At 48.9% G+C, this 16,433-nt stretch overlaps 1 protein-coding gene across 7 annotated transcripts in view; it reads right to left on the reverse strand.

Moving 5' to 3' along the window:
• Positions 1 to 224: 224 nt before the first annotated feature.
• Positions 225 to 16,433, reverse strand: part of C6H16orf54 (chromosome 6 C16orf54 homolog) — a 40,918-nt gene continuing 24,709 nt past the window's right edge. The window contains exons 1-3 of one of the 7 annotated variants that reach the window (XM_038539836.1): positions 15,545 to 15,709; positions 13,762 to 13,995; positions 225 to 2,060 (exon numbers count right to left, since the gene is read on the reverse strand). In XM_038539836.1, coding sequence (XP_038395764.1) covers positions 1,386 to 2,060 — 675 coding nt within the window. In that variant the 5' untranslated portion in view covers positions 13,762 to 13,995; positions 15,545 to 15,709 and the 3' untranslated portion in view covers positions 225 to 1,385. The other 6 variants (XM_038539834.1, XM_038539835.1, XM_038539833.1 and 3 more) reach the window with 6 other exon arrangements.

Consider the following 16,433-nt stretch of genomic DNA (forward strand, 5'->3'; position numbering starts at 1 on the left):
GCTCCATGCACCGGGAGCCCGTCGTGGGATTCGATCCCGGGTCTCCAGGATCGCGCCCTGGGCCAAAGGCAGGCACCAAACCACTGCGCCACCCAGGGATCCCAGTCTGACACTTTCCTAACACTTACTGATCCACCGGTTCTCTTTTCTTTTAACAAAGAAAGAGCAGATCTTTGAGTAAATGAATGCCTCCAGCAGTGAAAGAACAACGTTTACGCAATATCTTTGTTTACCTTGTATTTATTTTCATGTTGGACCTTCTATTTATGGCAAGTGATACTGGTTTTCCATTTGCAGAAGTGATACAAAAAAGGTTCCTTTTAAAATAAATTTATTAAGCAAATAGTAAGTCATCTTAAAGAAAAATACAGATGGTTAAGTGATATGGCAAAAATCCTAACGTTCATGATTGAAGTTTGGGAAATCAAACCCCAGGAATGGAATGGAAACTACTTCCCCTCTCCCCACTCCTGGCTCCTCTCCCAGAGGGGAGGTCAGCTCTTACAGATGGCTTTAGGGCCAAGGACATCCCTGGGCTCCATTTCTACAAGGGTGGAGCGTTATAAATAAGCGTGTCCTGGGGCAAATCCATCTCTCTGGATTGATCCAGCAAGGTCCCAGGGAGAGGACCAGACGCTGGTGCTCTGCCCTGGGACAACGTTCCTTTCCACATTGGATCGCACTCAGGTCTCCTTGGCTGGTGTCCTGCACCCTGGAGGGGTCAAGATCGGAAGGCTGCCCCTGGTCTCTGTTGATACGAGGTCCCGGGTCTGGGCAAGGAAGGCAACTCCCCAGTTTGGCTGATGAAGTTCCCTGTTGCAAGTTGAGGGTCAAAGGCACAGTTGAGATGTAGTAAGACGCTCCTTTGCCTGGTCTTGTGTTTCCTTGGAGGCACAATCTGTGGCTTTGAGAGGCTGACTTCCTGTCCTCTCCTGCTAGCATCCACACTCGGCCTGTTTCTCGGCATCCACGGGAACCCTGCACGCCAACCCCAGCATCTTAGCTGCACAGCAAAGGAAGGCGGAAACCCCTATGATGATGCTATTTTCTGCCTCTTTGGTACCTTGAGATCTTAATCTGCAACGTGATTTTGGTGTCTTCTGGCCCAGAGTGGGCCCCACCTCCAATTCTCTGCAGCCTGGGGCAGCCAAAGGCACACACCTCTGGGCTTCCTCTGCAGCACCAGCTCTGTCCACAGGAAACTGCCCAGCCCCAGATCCAGGGAGTTGAAATCCAGATGTAAAAGGCCGAGGATGGGTAGGGGGCATTCTTCCCTGGGGACCCAGGTATCAACTTGGGCTCCTAGGCTGGAGCTTCAGGGTCTTCTCTGAGGTAGGGCCTTCTGTATGGGTCTTTGGGAGGCCAGTCCTCCAGGACCTGGGGATTCAGAACCCCACACTGGTCCGACCTTCACGCCTCCAGAAAGCTGAGATCTGCTCCAGGGTGACCCGAGGCTGGAGGCCCCACTCAAAATCGGGGCTTCCTAGTCGCTGCCTCTGGGCCTGGGGGCTCCCCAGATGCATGTTGGCCTCTGGCCTCTGTTCAGGCTCAGCCCAGCTTACCAGGCCTGGGGCGTAGGGCCTCTCCTCTGACGCCTGGGGCCCCCAGAAGGTGTTGCAGGCTGGGGCCCTGTGTGGGGTATGGGGGGCCAAGGAGCCAGGAGGGGTGAGTGGGGCTAAAGGGACAGGTGGGGCTGTGGCTCTGGCCTCCAATGTGCCCCCAGGGGTGGGAGGGTCTGGGGGCCGGTCCATGAGCAAGGGGACTGCAGAGCCATACCAGTCCTCTGAGCGCTCTCGGGCAGTACCCCTGGGCTCGATCCACAGTTCTCCTCCAGGGCGCCAGACCAGGGTGGGTGCGTGGTTGCCAGGGTCCGAGTGCAGAGAGCGACGGAACAGGCGTTCGGCCAACACGGCTGTGGTTAGGAGGAAGAGTGCGGCGAGGGAGGCCAGGGCCAGCATGATGGGGATGCAGGGTCCGCAGGGCAGTGGGGGCCACGGAACCAGTTCGGACACAGGGAGTCCCTCCTGTTGCCCAGAGGGCTGCTCTGGTGTTGAAGGCATCTGGAAAGACAGGGGTCAGATGAGACAGGGTGGCCACAACCTAAGCGGGGGCAGGAGGCAGTGAGTGTCCAAACAAGGGCGAGGAGAAAGACAGAGGCCTGAGGGGCGCAGCATCTGGCCCGGGAAACAGACCTGGGCAGACAGAGGAGCCAAGGGGACCCAGAAGGCTGGAGAGCAAGGGTCCCTCCACGGCCTACAGCCAGACACTTCTGCTCAGGCTCCCCAGCCTGCTTGCAGAAACCCCAGTTCCCTTTCAGACCCTGGGGTGCCTCAGACAAAACTCTGAGGGCCCCAAGGGCTTCTTTCCTCCATCTAGCACCCCCACCCCCGCGGCCCAGGTCTGGCTCTGGCTCAGAGGAAGTGGTGGGTAAGATGAGACTGTCCCCTCCTCCCCTCCCGGCCCCCACCCTGTGCAAGCCCACTTGCCACTGGCCAGCACCTGGGATGCTCCTGTGCCCTCACCACTCCCCTGGGCTTGGTCTCGCCTCTACAGGCTCCAGCACGCTCGCTGGCTGTCATGCCAGGTGTCAGGCGCCTCCTCTGCTCTGGCCCCTGCCTGACTGCTCTGCCGGGGCCCCCAGCTTCCCATCTGCAGGGGCCTCCCGCTGCCTCACCTTACCTTGGGGCACCCCCAGGGCTCCTGGCTCTCCCTTTGGAGCACTCCCTGTGACTGAGCGCCCAGGCAATCGCCTCAGATGAGGGCGGAAGGGCACCACCTGTTGCTGGGCAACTGTGCCCCAACTTTCTGGCCCTGGGAGGGGGGGGAGTGTTTCCTAGGCGACCTGGGGGGATGTGGTCAATGTGGTGGGGAGGCGTTTCCTGGTGAGAGGTGGGGCTCAACGGGCAGTAGTTGTATTGAACTCAGTCTCACCCCAGCCAGGCCCCAGGCCTCAGGCCCCAAAACCTTCCACCAGAGACCAAGAGGTGGGTTCACAGAGCACCCAAGGCTCCTTGCTTTCCCTACTCTGGGGGCGGTGGCTCTGGCCCTGGCCCACCCACACCCTCCCCTCTCCTGCTCAACCCAGCCTTCCCCATACTTCTTATGAATACACATTTCTCTGTCTTCAGAATATTTGGCCTCAATTTTGGTCAGGGTGTGATATCTTACTATCTCACCAGACATTGGTGAGGTGCGGTGTGGGTAGCAACAGAGTAAGGCCTCTGGGAAGAAGTCTGGTATAGAATCAGGCTCAGGTCTATCTCCAAGGCCCTGGACATTTGCCACCCTGGCTCCTTTCTCCTGGGGTGAGGGTCCGCAGAGCCTGGGAACGCGGCATGAGGGAGTGTTGTCGGTCACTCGGGTCCCTTTGGAGATTGTCTAGTTTGACTCACTGGCCGACAGATGACAAGCAAGCCCCGCGTAAGGGCAGTGTCGTGCCCAAGGTCACACAACCCATGTATGTGGGAGGGATGGGAGAAGCATAAATATAAGTTCCTAGTCTGGCAAGCAACTGAACAGAACACAACTCTTACTTGGGATTAATATTTTCTTTTGCAAGCCTTTTGAGAAAGGCTAAAAAATATGTTGAAATGTTAGCATCTTACAACATGATCACAAGGACAGCCTGACTCACACTGGTCTGTCCTGGTGGTTTTGAGGAAAGGGCCAGAAGGAGCACAAAGTGTGGCATGAGATAGGAGTAGGTAGAAATAGAGTTCGGAGGCTCCTAGCCCTATGACACATGCTTGAATCTGATACAATTATAATTTGATGAGATCATAAGCCTTAAAATAAAACCTGAAATTGGAGCACATGGGTGGCTCAGTCGGTTAAATGTCTGCCTTCAGCTAAGGTCATGATCTCAGGGTCCTGGGATTGGAGCCCTTCATTGGTCTCCCTGATCAGCAGGGAGTCTGCTTCTCCCTCTCCCTCTGCCCCTCCCCCTGCTTGTGCTTGTTTTCTCTCTCTCTACCAAATAAATGAATAAAAATCTTAAAAAAAAATAAAAAACAACAACAAAACTGAGGGACGCCTGGGTGGCTCAATGGTTGAGTGTTACCTTCAGCTCAGGATGTGATCCTGGGGTTCTAGGATGGAAACTCACATTGGGCTCCCTGCAAGGAGACTGCTTCTCCCTCTGCCTATTTCTCTGCCTCTCTCTGTGTCTCTCATGAATAAAGAAATTAAAAAAAAAACAAAACACTGAACTTGATAACACTGAACTGGACACTTAAAAAATGGTTGATTGGGAATCCCTGGGTGGCTCAGGGGTTTAGCGCCTGCCTTTGGCCCAGGGCGCGATTCTGGAGTCCCGGGATCGAATCCCACGTCAGGCTCCCAGCATGGAGCCTGCTTCTCCATCCTCCTGTGTCTCTGCCTCTCTCTCTCTCTCTCTGTCTGTCATAAATAAATAAATAAATCTTAAAAAAAAAAAAAAGGTTGATTGCAGCACATGGTTGACTCTTGGAAGGGCGTGCGACCCTAGATCTTGAGGTCATGAGTTTGACCCTCACTTTGGGTATAGACATTACTAAAAAATAAACTTAAAAAAAATTAAAGAGATTGGGGCACTTGGGTGGCTCAGTCGGTTAGGTGTCTGTCTTCAGCTCAGGTCATGATCCCAGTGTCCAAGAATTGAGTCCCACATCGGGCTCCTTGCCCAGCAGGGAGTCTGTTTCTTCCTTTGCCCTTCACCATGCTTGTGTTCTCTCTCTCCCAAGTAAATAAATAAAATCATGAAAAATAAATAAATAAATAATAAATAAAATTTGAAAAACAGGCTAAGATAATACATTTTGTTACATGTATTTACAACAATATGTTTTTAAAAATCTAAATAAATGAATAGATTTGAAATGTATGTAATGTTCTGTTTTAGTCTTTCCTTAAAAAAATAAAACACTAGGGAATCCCTGGGTGACTCAGCGGTTTGGCGCCTGCCTTCAGCCCAGGGTGTGATTCTGGAGTCCTGGCATCAAGTCCCTCATCGGACTCCTGCAGGGAGCCTGCTTCTCCCTCTGCCTGTGTCTCTGCCTCTCTCTCTCTCTCTCTCTTTCTCTGTCTCTCATGGATAAATAAATAAAATCTTAAAAAAAAAAAAAAACACTAGAAGAGTAAACATCATTAAAACCAGGAAGAGGGATCCCTGGGTGGCGCAGCGGTTTGGCGCCTGCCTTTGGCCCAGGGCGTGATCCTGGAGACCCGGGATCGAATCCCACGTCGGGCTCCTGGTGCATGGAGCCTGCTTCTCCCTCTGCTTGTGTCTCTGCCTCTCTCTGTCTCTCTCTGCATCTCTATGAATAAATAAATAAAATCTTAAAAAAAAAAAAAGAATGGTATGCTAAGTGAATTAGGCCAGTCACGAAAGGACAAATACTGTAGGATTCTACCCATACGAGGTCCCCAGGGCAGTCAGACTCACGGAGACCAAGAAAGTAGAATGGTGGTGGCCAGGGCCTGGGGGAAAAGGGGATGGGGAGTTGCTTAAAGAGCATAGAATTTCACTTTGACCAGATAAAAAAGTTCTCAAGATGGATGGTGAGGATGGTTGCACAACAGTGAATATGTACTTAATGCTGCTGACCTGTACACTTAAAAATCATTAAAATGGTAAAATTTATGTTGTATGTATTTCACTACAAGAAAAACTTTAAAAAATAATAAACAATAATATAGAAAATTGAAACAGGGAAATTATTGCTTGTAATTTCCTCACTCCCAAATAAGTCTGCATTCTTTTTTTTTTTTTTTTTTTAAGATTTTATTTTTACAGTAAATCTCTACACCCAACATAGGGCTGAAACTGACAACCCCAAGATCAGGAGTTACACGCCCACTGACTGAGCCAGCCAGGCACCCTAGCTTGCATTTTTTTTTACAATCTTCTGCAGCACAGGGATCAAAACCCAGATATCCTGACACTCGGGTTCCTCCCACTCCACTGCTCAAGAATTTCTGAAAACAGGAATCAGGAAGTTACTCAAGGAGTGTATGCAATAGAGGAGTCTCTGGGTCAGAAGTCTATGAAACAACCCTGGGGGAGGTGTCTTCTGGGCTGATGGGGTGCTCCTGGGGCTAGGTGCTCTGGGAGGAGCCTGATTCTACTTGGAACCAGTGAGAGAATCATAGACTAGCTGGCTGGCTTGTGGGCAGCCATGGGCAGCGTTCTGTCCTTGGTGCTCTTACCGCCTAGGTGTGTGTGGTGGTTTTAAAACATATCTGCAAGTTCCTTGACATTCCTTCTCTCATGAGGTTGTGTCTAGTCCCCCATCTCTTGAACGTAGGCTGGCCTTAGTGGCTGACTTCTAATGAATGGACTAGAGTAGAAGTGATAGCATGGCCCCCAAGCCTAGGTTTAAAAAAAAGGGACAGGGGGCACCTAGGTGGCTTAGTCGACTGAGTGATCGAGCATCAGACTCTTGGTTTTGGCTCATGTTGTGATCTGGTGGGTTGGGGGATTGAGCCCAGCTTCCAGCTCCACATTTAGTGGGGAATCCACCTGAAAGTCTCTCCCTCTGCCCTTCCTCCAACTCTAAAATAAATAAGTCTTAAAAAAAAAAAAAAAAAAAAAAAAGAAGGGACAGGGGTGCCTGACTGGCTCAGTCTACAGAGCATGTGACTCTTGACCTTGGAGTTGTGGGTTCGAGTCCCATGCTGGGTATAGAGATTACTTTTTAAAAATCTTAAAAAATAAAAATAAAAACATTTAAAGAAGGGACAGAGCTCCCACCTGGCTTGGGGTATCTATCTATCCATCATCTATCCATCTATCATCTATCTATGTCTTTTTTTTTAAGATTTTATTTATTTATTCATGAGAGAGAGGCAGAGACACAGGCAGAGGGAGAAGCAGGCTCCATGCAGGGAACCTGATGTGGGACTCGATCCCAGGACTCCAGGATCATGCCCTGGGCCGAAGGCAGGCGCTAAACCACTGAGCCACCCAGGGATCCCTATCTATCTATCTATCTATCTATCTATCTATCTATCTATCTATCTATCATCTCAATGCTCCCTCTTGGAACCCAGTCACCATGTGTGAGGAAGTCCAAGATACATGTAGATGATCTGGTCAAAGTCCCAGGGGCAGTCCCAAATGACAGCCAGCATCAGCTACCCACCTGTAACTGAGCTATTCTACCATGATTCTCACCCACCCCAAGCGCAGCAGAGATGAGCTATCCCCACTGAGCCTTGTTTAAAATAGATTTATAAATATATATATATATATCACTGCCTTAGGTCACTACATTCAGGGAGGTTTGTAACACCAAAGTGTATACTGGAACACCTATGGCATTGCTCTCCCAGGATGAGTAAGGACTGTGCCTCGGAATCATCTGTGGGGCCTTCTCCAGTGCTCACTCTTTGTCTCTAGGTCCCTCCCCTCATCCTATTCCACTGTTTTAGGGCCTAAATTGGGGAGGGTGAGGAGAAAAACAGTAGTAACAGCAGCACGAGGTTGGTTAAGAAACGCCACAAGCCATTCAGATCTGCCCTCCCACTCCGTGGCTGAGATACACTAAACCTGTCTGTCTAATACAGTAGTCGTTAGCCACATTCAGTTCTTCCAATTCAAATTAATTCAAATAAAATAAAATCAGTCCTTCAGTCTCACTAATTACATTTTAGGTGTTCAACAGACACACATAGCTAGTCATGGCTGCTGCACAGGGCAGTGTGGCTACAGAACATCTGGCCACCACAGAGACTTCTACTGGATGGTGATGTCCCAGAGTCTCACTGCCCAGGGCGGGTGGAGGACCAGCCAGGACAGCATCACCTGGGAGTGTAGATCTCAGGCTCTGCCCAGCCTCTGTGAATCAGAAACTGCATCTTAGCAGGTTACCCAGGTGACCTGGAGGGACATGGCACTAGGCACAAGTTCACAACCCTGGCTGTACATCAGAAGCACCTGGGGGATACCTGGGTGGCCCTGCCTTCGGCCCAGGGCATGATTCTGGAGTCCTGGCATCAAGTCCTGCATTGGGCTCCCTGCAGGGAGCCTGCTTCTCCCTCTGCCTGTATCTCTGCCTCTCTCTCTCTCTTTCTGTGTCTCTTATGAATAAATAAATAAAATCTTAAAAAAAAAAAAAAAGTACCTGGGAAGCTTTTTTTAAAAGGTTGATGTTGTAGCCACACCCCAGACCAAGACAATCACAATCTCCCGAGAGGTGGGACCCAGGCAGCAGGCTTACGGTTTTCTGGGTGATTCCAATATGCAGCGAAGGTTGAGAACCACTGCTCTAGTCTGCATCCTTGGGGGAGCCTGACAGCTTCTGCCCTGTAGTGCACACTTGTTGGATTCTTTGACTAGTGCCACCATTTGAAGAATCATCTTTTCTGGGATCCCTGGGTGGCGCAGCGGTTTAGCGCCTGTCTTTGGCCCAGGGCGCGATCCTGGAGACCCGGGATCGAATCCCACGTCGGGCTCCCGGTGCATGGAGCCTGCTTCTCCCTCTGCCTGTGTCTCTGCCTCTCTCTCTCTCTCACTGTGTGCTTATCATAAATAAATAAAATAAAAATTAAAAAAAAAAAAAAGAATCATCTTTTCTGAATGTCACCTTGCACCTAGCCACAAGTTACTAGGTTAACATGCCACACGTGTGGGACCAATGAGTTCTCTCCCTTGGGACTTTGGAGCTGAAATTGAATGACTGTCTGGATGACTGAATCTGTTAGATATAAAAATTAGGAACTCTCACTGACCCCTCTCCATCACATGGGCCAGAGAAGTGGAAGAACCAGCCAGCAGAGAGGAGCACTGGAGAGACCTGGTTCTAATTCCCTTTTTTTTTTTTTTTTAAGGTTTTATTTATTTATTCATGAGATACACAGAGAGAGAGGTAGAGACACAGGCAAAAGGAGAAGCAGGCTTCCTGAGGGGAGCCCAACGCAGGACTCCATCCCAGGACCCCAGGATCACGCCCTGAGCCAAAGACAGACATTCAACCACTGAGCCACCCAGGTACCCTCTAGTTCCTTCCTGATGCCCAGCTTCACTCCTGTCCTTGGGTTCTGGTGTCCTTATAATACATTTCCCTTTGTGTTTAATAGTTTGGGTGGCATTTCTGTGACTCGAGAATGCTCATTTATATAATCTTACACCTGTCAACTATGTTCTAGAACAGAACTAGATTTCACAGGTAACTAATAAATTTTAAAAAATGGTCTCATTGGGCAGTCCCGGTGGCCCAGCGGTTTGGCGCCACCTTCAGCCCAGGGCGTGATCCTGTAGATCCAGGATCAAGTCTCACGTTGTGCTCCCTGCATGGAGCCTGCTTCTCCCTCTGCTTGTGTCTCTGTCTCTCTCTCTCTGTATGTTTCTCATGAATAAATAAATAAAATCTTAAAAAAAAAAGGCCTCATTATTATTGCACAACACATTTCCTCTTTTTTTTTTTACTTTTCTATAGTTGTGTAATATTTCATAATAAAAAGGTTTTAAAACCTACCATCTCTCCCTCTACGTTTATTCTCCTTTATGTAAATCTGAGCTAATGGGACTGTGCAATCTGCCCAGTGTGCTGAGCTAGGAAGGTGTACTATCCTGGAATCTATCCTCTTCCTCATTTCCTTCCACGTCAGCCTGTCCAGGTGATTTTATATGTAAAATACTTTGCGAATGTGATGACCCTCTCCACCCCCATAGCCACACCTTGGTGTCCTGTCTCAACAGCCTTCTGATGTGGTTTCCTTCACTCAATTTCTCCCCCATTCTAATCTTTTCCAGGCTAATTTTTTTTTAAAGATTTATTTGTTTTTAAAGATCTATTTATTCATTTATGATAGACATAGAGAGAGAGAGAGAGAGGCAGAGACACAGGCAGAGGGAGAAGCAGGCTCCATGCCGGGAGCCCAACGTGGGACTTGAACCCGGGACTCCAGGATCACGCCCTGGGCCAAAGGCAGGCGCGAAACCGCTGAGCCACCCAGGGATCCCCTCCAGGCTAATCTTTTAAAAAGACAGCTCTTTTTTTCTATTTTAAAAGATTTTATTTATTTGAGAGAGAGTGAGAAATAGAAAGCATGAATAGTGGAAGGAGCAGAGGAAGAAGCTGATTCCCTGCTGATCAGGGAGCACTATGTGTGGCTCAGATAAGAAGCCTAATCTCAGGACCCCGAGATCATGACCTGAGCCCCAGGCAGATGCTTAACTGACTGAGCCACCCAAGCACCCCAAAAAGACAGTTCTGATCTTATCACCTTCCTGCTTCAAAATCTTTGAGAGCTTACTGCTACCAGCTAGATCAGATGGAAATTCTCTGGCTTAGTGCACAGCCCTTCATGGTTTGGCTCCAAACCCACCTCTCTAGCTTCAACTTCATTTGTGCTATGACCTCACACTCACACAAACTTACAGCCCCTGAGTCTACTGTCTGCCTTTCTCCAGTACGTATTTATCATGTATCTACAAAACGTCCAGTGATAATGGCCCTTTACTGGGTGCCGGGTAAATAGAGTCCCTTTCTCCTTGAGATTGGAACACCTCTCTACCTGGCTTTTACTTGTCTGCCAAGGCTCAGCTAAAGCCTCGTCACTTTGGGAAGGCTTCCATGATTTCTCCAAAGACAGAGCCGGAGCTCTCTCTGTGGTGGGTAGAAAGGTGTGCAGGGAAGGCTTCCAAGAGTAAATGACACTTGGGGCACCTGGGTGGCTCAGTCGGTTAAGTGTCTGCCTTTGGCTCAGGTCATGATCTCAGGGTCCTGGGATCGAGCCCCTAATGGGGGCTCCATACCTCCTAGCAGGGAGCCTGCTTCTTCCTCTCCCTCTGCCTGCCACTCCTCCTGCTTGTGGTCTCTCTGTGTCAAATAGATTAAAAAAATACTTTTTAAAAATTAAAAAAAAAAAAAAGAGTAAATGATGCTTGTCTATTCACCCAGGATCTCCATAAGGAATGACTCCATTCTGGGCTTGATTCTAAGAATTTTTTTTTTTTTTTTTTTTTTGATTCTAAGAAAATTGATCAGGAACCATCTAAGATGGGTTAGCTTGGATTTCCAAGAGGCAGCCAAGCACCTTCACTAGCAGATACTTCATATTGGAAGTGTAACTGGAGGGGATCCTTGGGTGGCTCAGCGGTTGAGCGCCTGCCTTCGGCCCAGGGTGTGATCCTGGAGTCCCGGGATCGAGTCCCGCGTTGGGCTCCCTGCATGAAGCCTGCTTCTCCCTCTGCTTGTGTCTCCGCCTCTCTCTCTCTCTCTCTCGGTGTCTCATGAATAAATAAATAAAATATTTTAAAAAAAAGGAAGTGTAACTGGGTGCCTAATTTGGGGGAAGAGAAGCCAATGTGAATCTGAGTGTGTGTGAGGATGGGTGTGCTCCCACATATGTATACATGTGTGTGCTTGTGTGCATGTGTGCCTGGGTGTGTCAGAATCCTTGCTGATGAGCTGAGTGGAACTTCAGCCAGGAGTGGAGGGGCAGCTATGATTATGTTTTGGGGAGCCTGGCTACTTTCGGGTATGGAGCCCCTCCTAAAGGACTCCTCACTTGCCCAGGAAAAGCACAACCTGCCAACCCTAAACTGGTTGGGAACATTTTGGCTACCAGTAAAAGCACAAATGCAAGCAATATTTATTTTTGAATCTACTATGTGCCAGGCACGGGGATCCAAGAGTGGACAATCAGACACGGTCCCTGAACTTGTGGAGGTTACGGAGCCGGGGGGTGGGAGAAAGACAGCCAAGCAGCCAACCAATTCCAGGACCAGGGTCTTTAGCACTAGCAACCCACATGGCCCAAGTTCCTGCGGGTCTCAGCATATGTCAATTATGTGCTCCTGCTTGGGTGTGGAGCACATGGGAAAGCTCCCTGGATAAAACCACCTAATTTATTTGGGGAAGGGCAGACTGAGGAGGCAGAGGAAGCCGACTTTTCTAGCAGTGCAGCCTCTCTGATGAAACCTGCCAGCAAATGGGAGGCCACCATCTGGGGCTATGTCCTCTCTAGTCAGAAGGTCCAGAGGATGCCAGGCCCCACGAAAATGGAAGGAAGGAAATTTGGGGGGTAGGTGAGTTACTCCTTGGCGTTCTGCTCACTTTCTGCCTAAAGGACTTGCTATCTGACTTGCTAGGTGCCTCCTTCACTTCCACTTGGATCCCACTTGTCCGATCTGGCCACCTCTATACCGTACAGTTCTTTCAGTGGCCAGCACCTGGCCTTGCACCCTGTGACACATGGCTGCACACCAGATGTTCCCAGGAGAAAGGAGGGCTCAATGGGCTACCGTATCCCTTCCCAATTCCTACACTTAATGAGCCTGCTCATATTTAGGTTCTTAGCCTGCTTCTTTTTTCTTTTTTTTAAAGATTTTATTTATTTATTCATGAAAGACACACACACACAGAGGGAGAGACACAGGCAGAGGGAGAAGCAGGCTCCCTGCAGGAAGCCCGATGTGGGACTCGATCCCCGGACCCGGGATCACACCCTGAGCTGAAGGCAGACGCTCAACCACTGAGCCACCCAGGCCTCCCTCTTAGCTTGATTCTGACAGAGATGGGTGGTCTCAGAGAAACATTAAGCTTTAGGTCCTCCACCACATACCTGGCCGTCAGGGCCCCATTCATCACAAAGGTTTACTACCTCCACGGGCAGTTAGCCACTGGTGATCCAAATGGAGGATCTGCTTGTATTCTGGGTGCAGAAGACTCATCCATCCAAATCCATTCCTCCTCTAACACCCCATCCCAATGCCAAAGGGATATCAACGGGATCCTGAAGGCGTCACTCCACTGCTGCACTCTCTACAGGTAACAGGACTGAGTGGCCAAACTTTATTATTATTTCTCTTGAGCTACACTTCACATGCTATGAAGCTCACTCAATAAGATGTAGTGAGTTTTACTATATTCATAAGACTGTGCAACTGTCACTACTATCTAATTTCAGAACATTCTCATCATCCCGGAAAGAAACCCTGTATTCATTAGCAGTCACTCCCTGTTCCCTCCTCCCCCAGACCCTGGCAAAAACTATCTTTGCTATGTCTATGCATTTGCCTATTCTGGACATCTCACATAAATGCAATCATATAACATGTGGCCTCTTGTATCTGGCATCATTCACTTAGCATAATGTTTTCAAGGTTCATCCATGCTGTAGCATGAATCAGTACTTCATTCTTTTTTTATAGCTGAATATTTTAGTGTATGGATATTTTACATTGTTTTTATCCATTCATCAGTTGAGGGGCCATGTGAGTTGTTTCTACTTCTTTGTTATCACAAAGGACTATGCTATGGAATGTTCCAGCACAGGCTTTTGTGTGCACATAATGTTTTCAGTTTCTCTTTGGTCTGTACCTAGAAATAGAACTTCTCAATCATATGGTGACTCTGTTTACCTTTTTGAGGAACTGTGGATGGTCACATTTATGACTGTTGAGTTCATCCACTTCTCCTTACTTTCTGCTCAGAACCCACCCTCCTATGGTAACGACAGCTCCACTGCCTTCCTGCACATTGCTGAGTTCCCTATGCACCTGGTTCCTGGGCAACATGTGGTGGTCACCAGTCTCCGGCAAGAACAGAATTGACAGCAGGCACCAGGGAAGACGAGCCTTCAGAAAGACTTTGCTCTCTTCCTGTTGTGCTCATGCCACTCATCCTGGCTGAAGCCTAAAGATCCCTCCGTATGCAATGATACTGTGACCAGAGTTCTGGGTTTTATGTTTCAAGGTGCCCTCATCCACCTGTGCCCAGCCACTGTCATACCACTGTTTGCTGAGCATGTGTGCTTGGATCTTGCCATGCTCACCTGACAGCAAGACGCAGGGGCCAGGAACAGCAGGGGAGGTGGTTCAACTAGGGAGGCTCATGACTTTGGGTCCAGGTCACAACATGAGCAACAGCTGAAGACTCCAAGCAGCATGTCAGTGAAAGTTGATTTGTCCTTCAGAAGTTCAGCTTCAGCAGATGAAGGAGCAGGCAGGCAAACTTGAGCTTCTTCTAACCAAATGGAATTAAACCACATTCCTTGCTTTTATGTTCTCTGAAAAGCACAACCTCAGGTGGTGAGGAGCAGAGAAGCAGATAGCAGGTAGCTGTAATGTACTTGGAAACTGAGGCTTAAAAGTGTTGAGTAGCCCATCTGGGGTGACCAACCATCCCAATTTTGTCTGGATCATCCCAGTTTTCCGTGTGTATGTATGTATGTACTTACTGTAAGCTCTATGCTTCATGTGGGCTTGAACTCAGGACTCCAAAATCAGGAGTTACATGTTCTACTGATTGAGCCAACCAGGCGCCTCAGGACCAATCTGGTTTTAGCACTGGAAGTTCCACATCTCAGAAAACCCTTTAATGCTGGGCCAACTGAGAAAGTTGGGCAATGGCACCCAAAGTCACACAACTCAAGTGCTGGAGCTGAATCCAAGCCCAGATCTGACCATCTCCAACCTTCTCCTCCTGCTGAATGAATGACTTCCTGAGGAGGTCAATCATAGGAAACACAGCCAGAGCTTAAACAAAAGAGTACAGCTATTTCCTGTTGCTCTTCCCTTCACCCTCATGCACTCTGCAGTGGGGCCCTATCCCACTGAGAGTCCCAACCCTCACCAGGGGCCATCTTGCTGCCAACAGGGAATAAAGACAGGGCTGAACTCAGGAAGGTTTCATCACTGCTCAGGGCCTGCCTATTGTACCTAGTGGCTGCTCAGGATCCCTAGTCAGAGATTCTAACCTTGAGAACTGTGAAAAATGATAAGAATGGGGGGGCCCAACTGGCTCAGTCAGAGGAGCATGCGACTCTTGATCTCAGAGTCATAAGTTCAAGCCCCGTGTTGGGTGTAGAGATTAGCGAAATAAATAAACTTTAAAAAAATGATAAGAATCAGGATGCCGGGAGGTGGGCGGGGGGTGGGGGTGACTGGGTGACGGGCACTGAGGGGGGCACTTGATGGGATGAGCACTGGGTGTTATGCTATATGTTGGCAAATTGAACTCCAACAAAAAAGAAAAAAAAAAAAAAGAAAGAAAGAATCAGGATGCCTGGGTAGCTCAGTGGTTGAGCATCTGCTTTTGGTTCAGGGCATGATCCCGGAGTCCCAGGATCGAGCCCCACATTGGGCTCCCCATGAGGAGCCTGCCTCTTCCTCTGCCTGTCTCTGCCTCTCTCTGTGTCTCTCATGAATAAATAAATTTTTAAAAATGATAATGAATTAGAAAGGTCCCAAGTGCCACCTCTTTGGGGATATTTGCAGCGGTGGAAAGAATCTGGGTTTTGGAACCAGTCAGTCTTGGGATTAAATCTGAGATTCCTATATTTGATTTTCTTTTTTATTTACTTATGATAGTCACACAGAGAGAGAGAGAGAGAGAGAGAGAGGCAGAGACACAGGCAGAGGGAGAAGCAGGCTCCATGCACCGGGAGCCCAACGTGGGATTCGATCCTGGGTCTCCAGGATCGTGCCCTGGGCCAAAGGCAGGCGCTAAAACGCTGCGCCACCCAGGGATCCCAGATTCCTATATTTGATTCCCATTTTTCACGAATTCCCACCTTGAAAGGCTATAAGGAATAGTAGATAGTTTATATAAAGCACCTCATAAAGTAGGCATTCAGCACTTCTGTCCTCTTCTGTCTTGATATAGCATTGCTTCTCATCTCTGGAAGACCATAAAGGGGGCGCCTCGGTGGCTTAGCGTTTGAGCACCTGCCTCAAGCTCAGGGTGCGATCGGGGGTCCTGGGATTGAGTCCTGCATCAGGCTCCTTGTGAGGAGCCTGCTTCTCCTTCTATGTCTCTGCCTCTCTCAGTGTGTCTCTCATGAATAAATACATACAATCTTCAAAAAAAAAAAAAAAAAAAAGACCATAAAAGATCTCCCCTTCAATCTCATTACCACTCAGGATTGCTCTACACTGACCACCAGATTCCCCAGCCTCTGAGCCTCCCCTCTCTCCCACTCCACCTCCTGGTGCATCCTATTGATATTTCTTTTCCTGGAGCCCACATCCTGGAATCCCTCCCTGATCTTACTGCACTTCCTCTATAACCCTGACTTTACGGTGTATTGCTCCAACCAACCTCTCTCTGCCACTTGCTAGCCTTGTCCTCGGCCACACCTTCCTCATAAAGCTTCTACCTTGGACCAATACAACCTCTTGCCTATTATCCTACCAGGTTAGTGAGCCCGGTTGGAGAAAATCACACAAACTCACCCCATTTACGCCCCTAACTCCACCTGGTCCCTCAGTCACGCTGTCAATGTGGATCTGGGCAATGCTCTTTCTTTCCCTTCCCTACAAAGCTCTTCCAGATCTTTCACAGCTTCCCTAGCGAACTTTGCCCAATCTCAACTCTTATCATCAGTGGACCTGCTTTCTCTCTTGTGCAGAAAGCTGATGCCTTCAGGCAGCCCTAGCTCTCCTCCTTGTTCATTCTCAGCCTCTGAGAGGGGGTTGGCCCCTTTGGCTCCTTCTCCAAGGATAG

The sequence above is a fragment of the Canis lupus genome, chromosome 6 (genome assembly GCF_011100685.1).
Source record: "Canis lupus familiaris isolate Mischka breed German Shepherd chromosome 6, alternate assembly UU_Cfam_GSD_1.0, whole genome shotgun sequence".
In the NCBI taxonomy this organism is placed as follows: domain Eukaryota; kingdom Metazoa; phylum Chordata; class Mammalia; order Carnivora; family Canidae; genus Canis; species Canis lupus.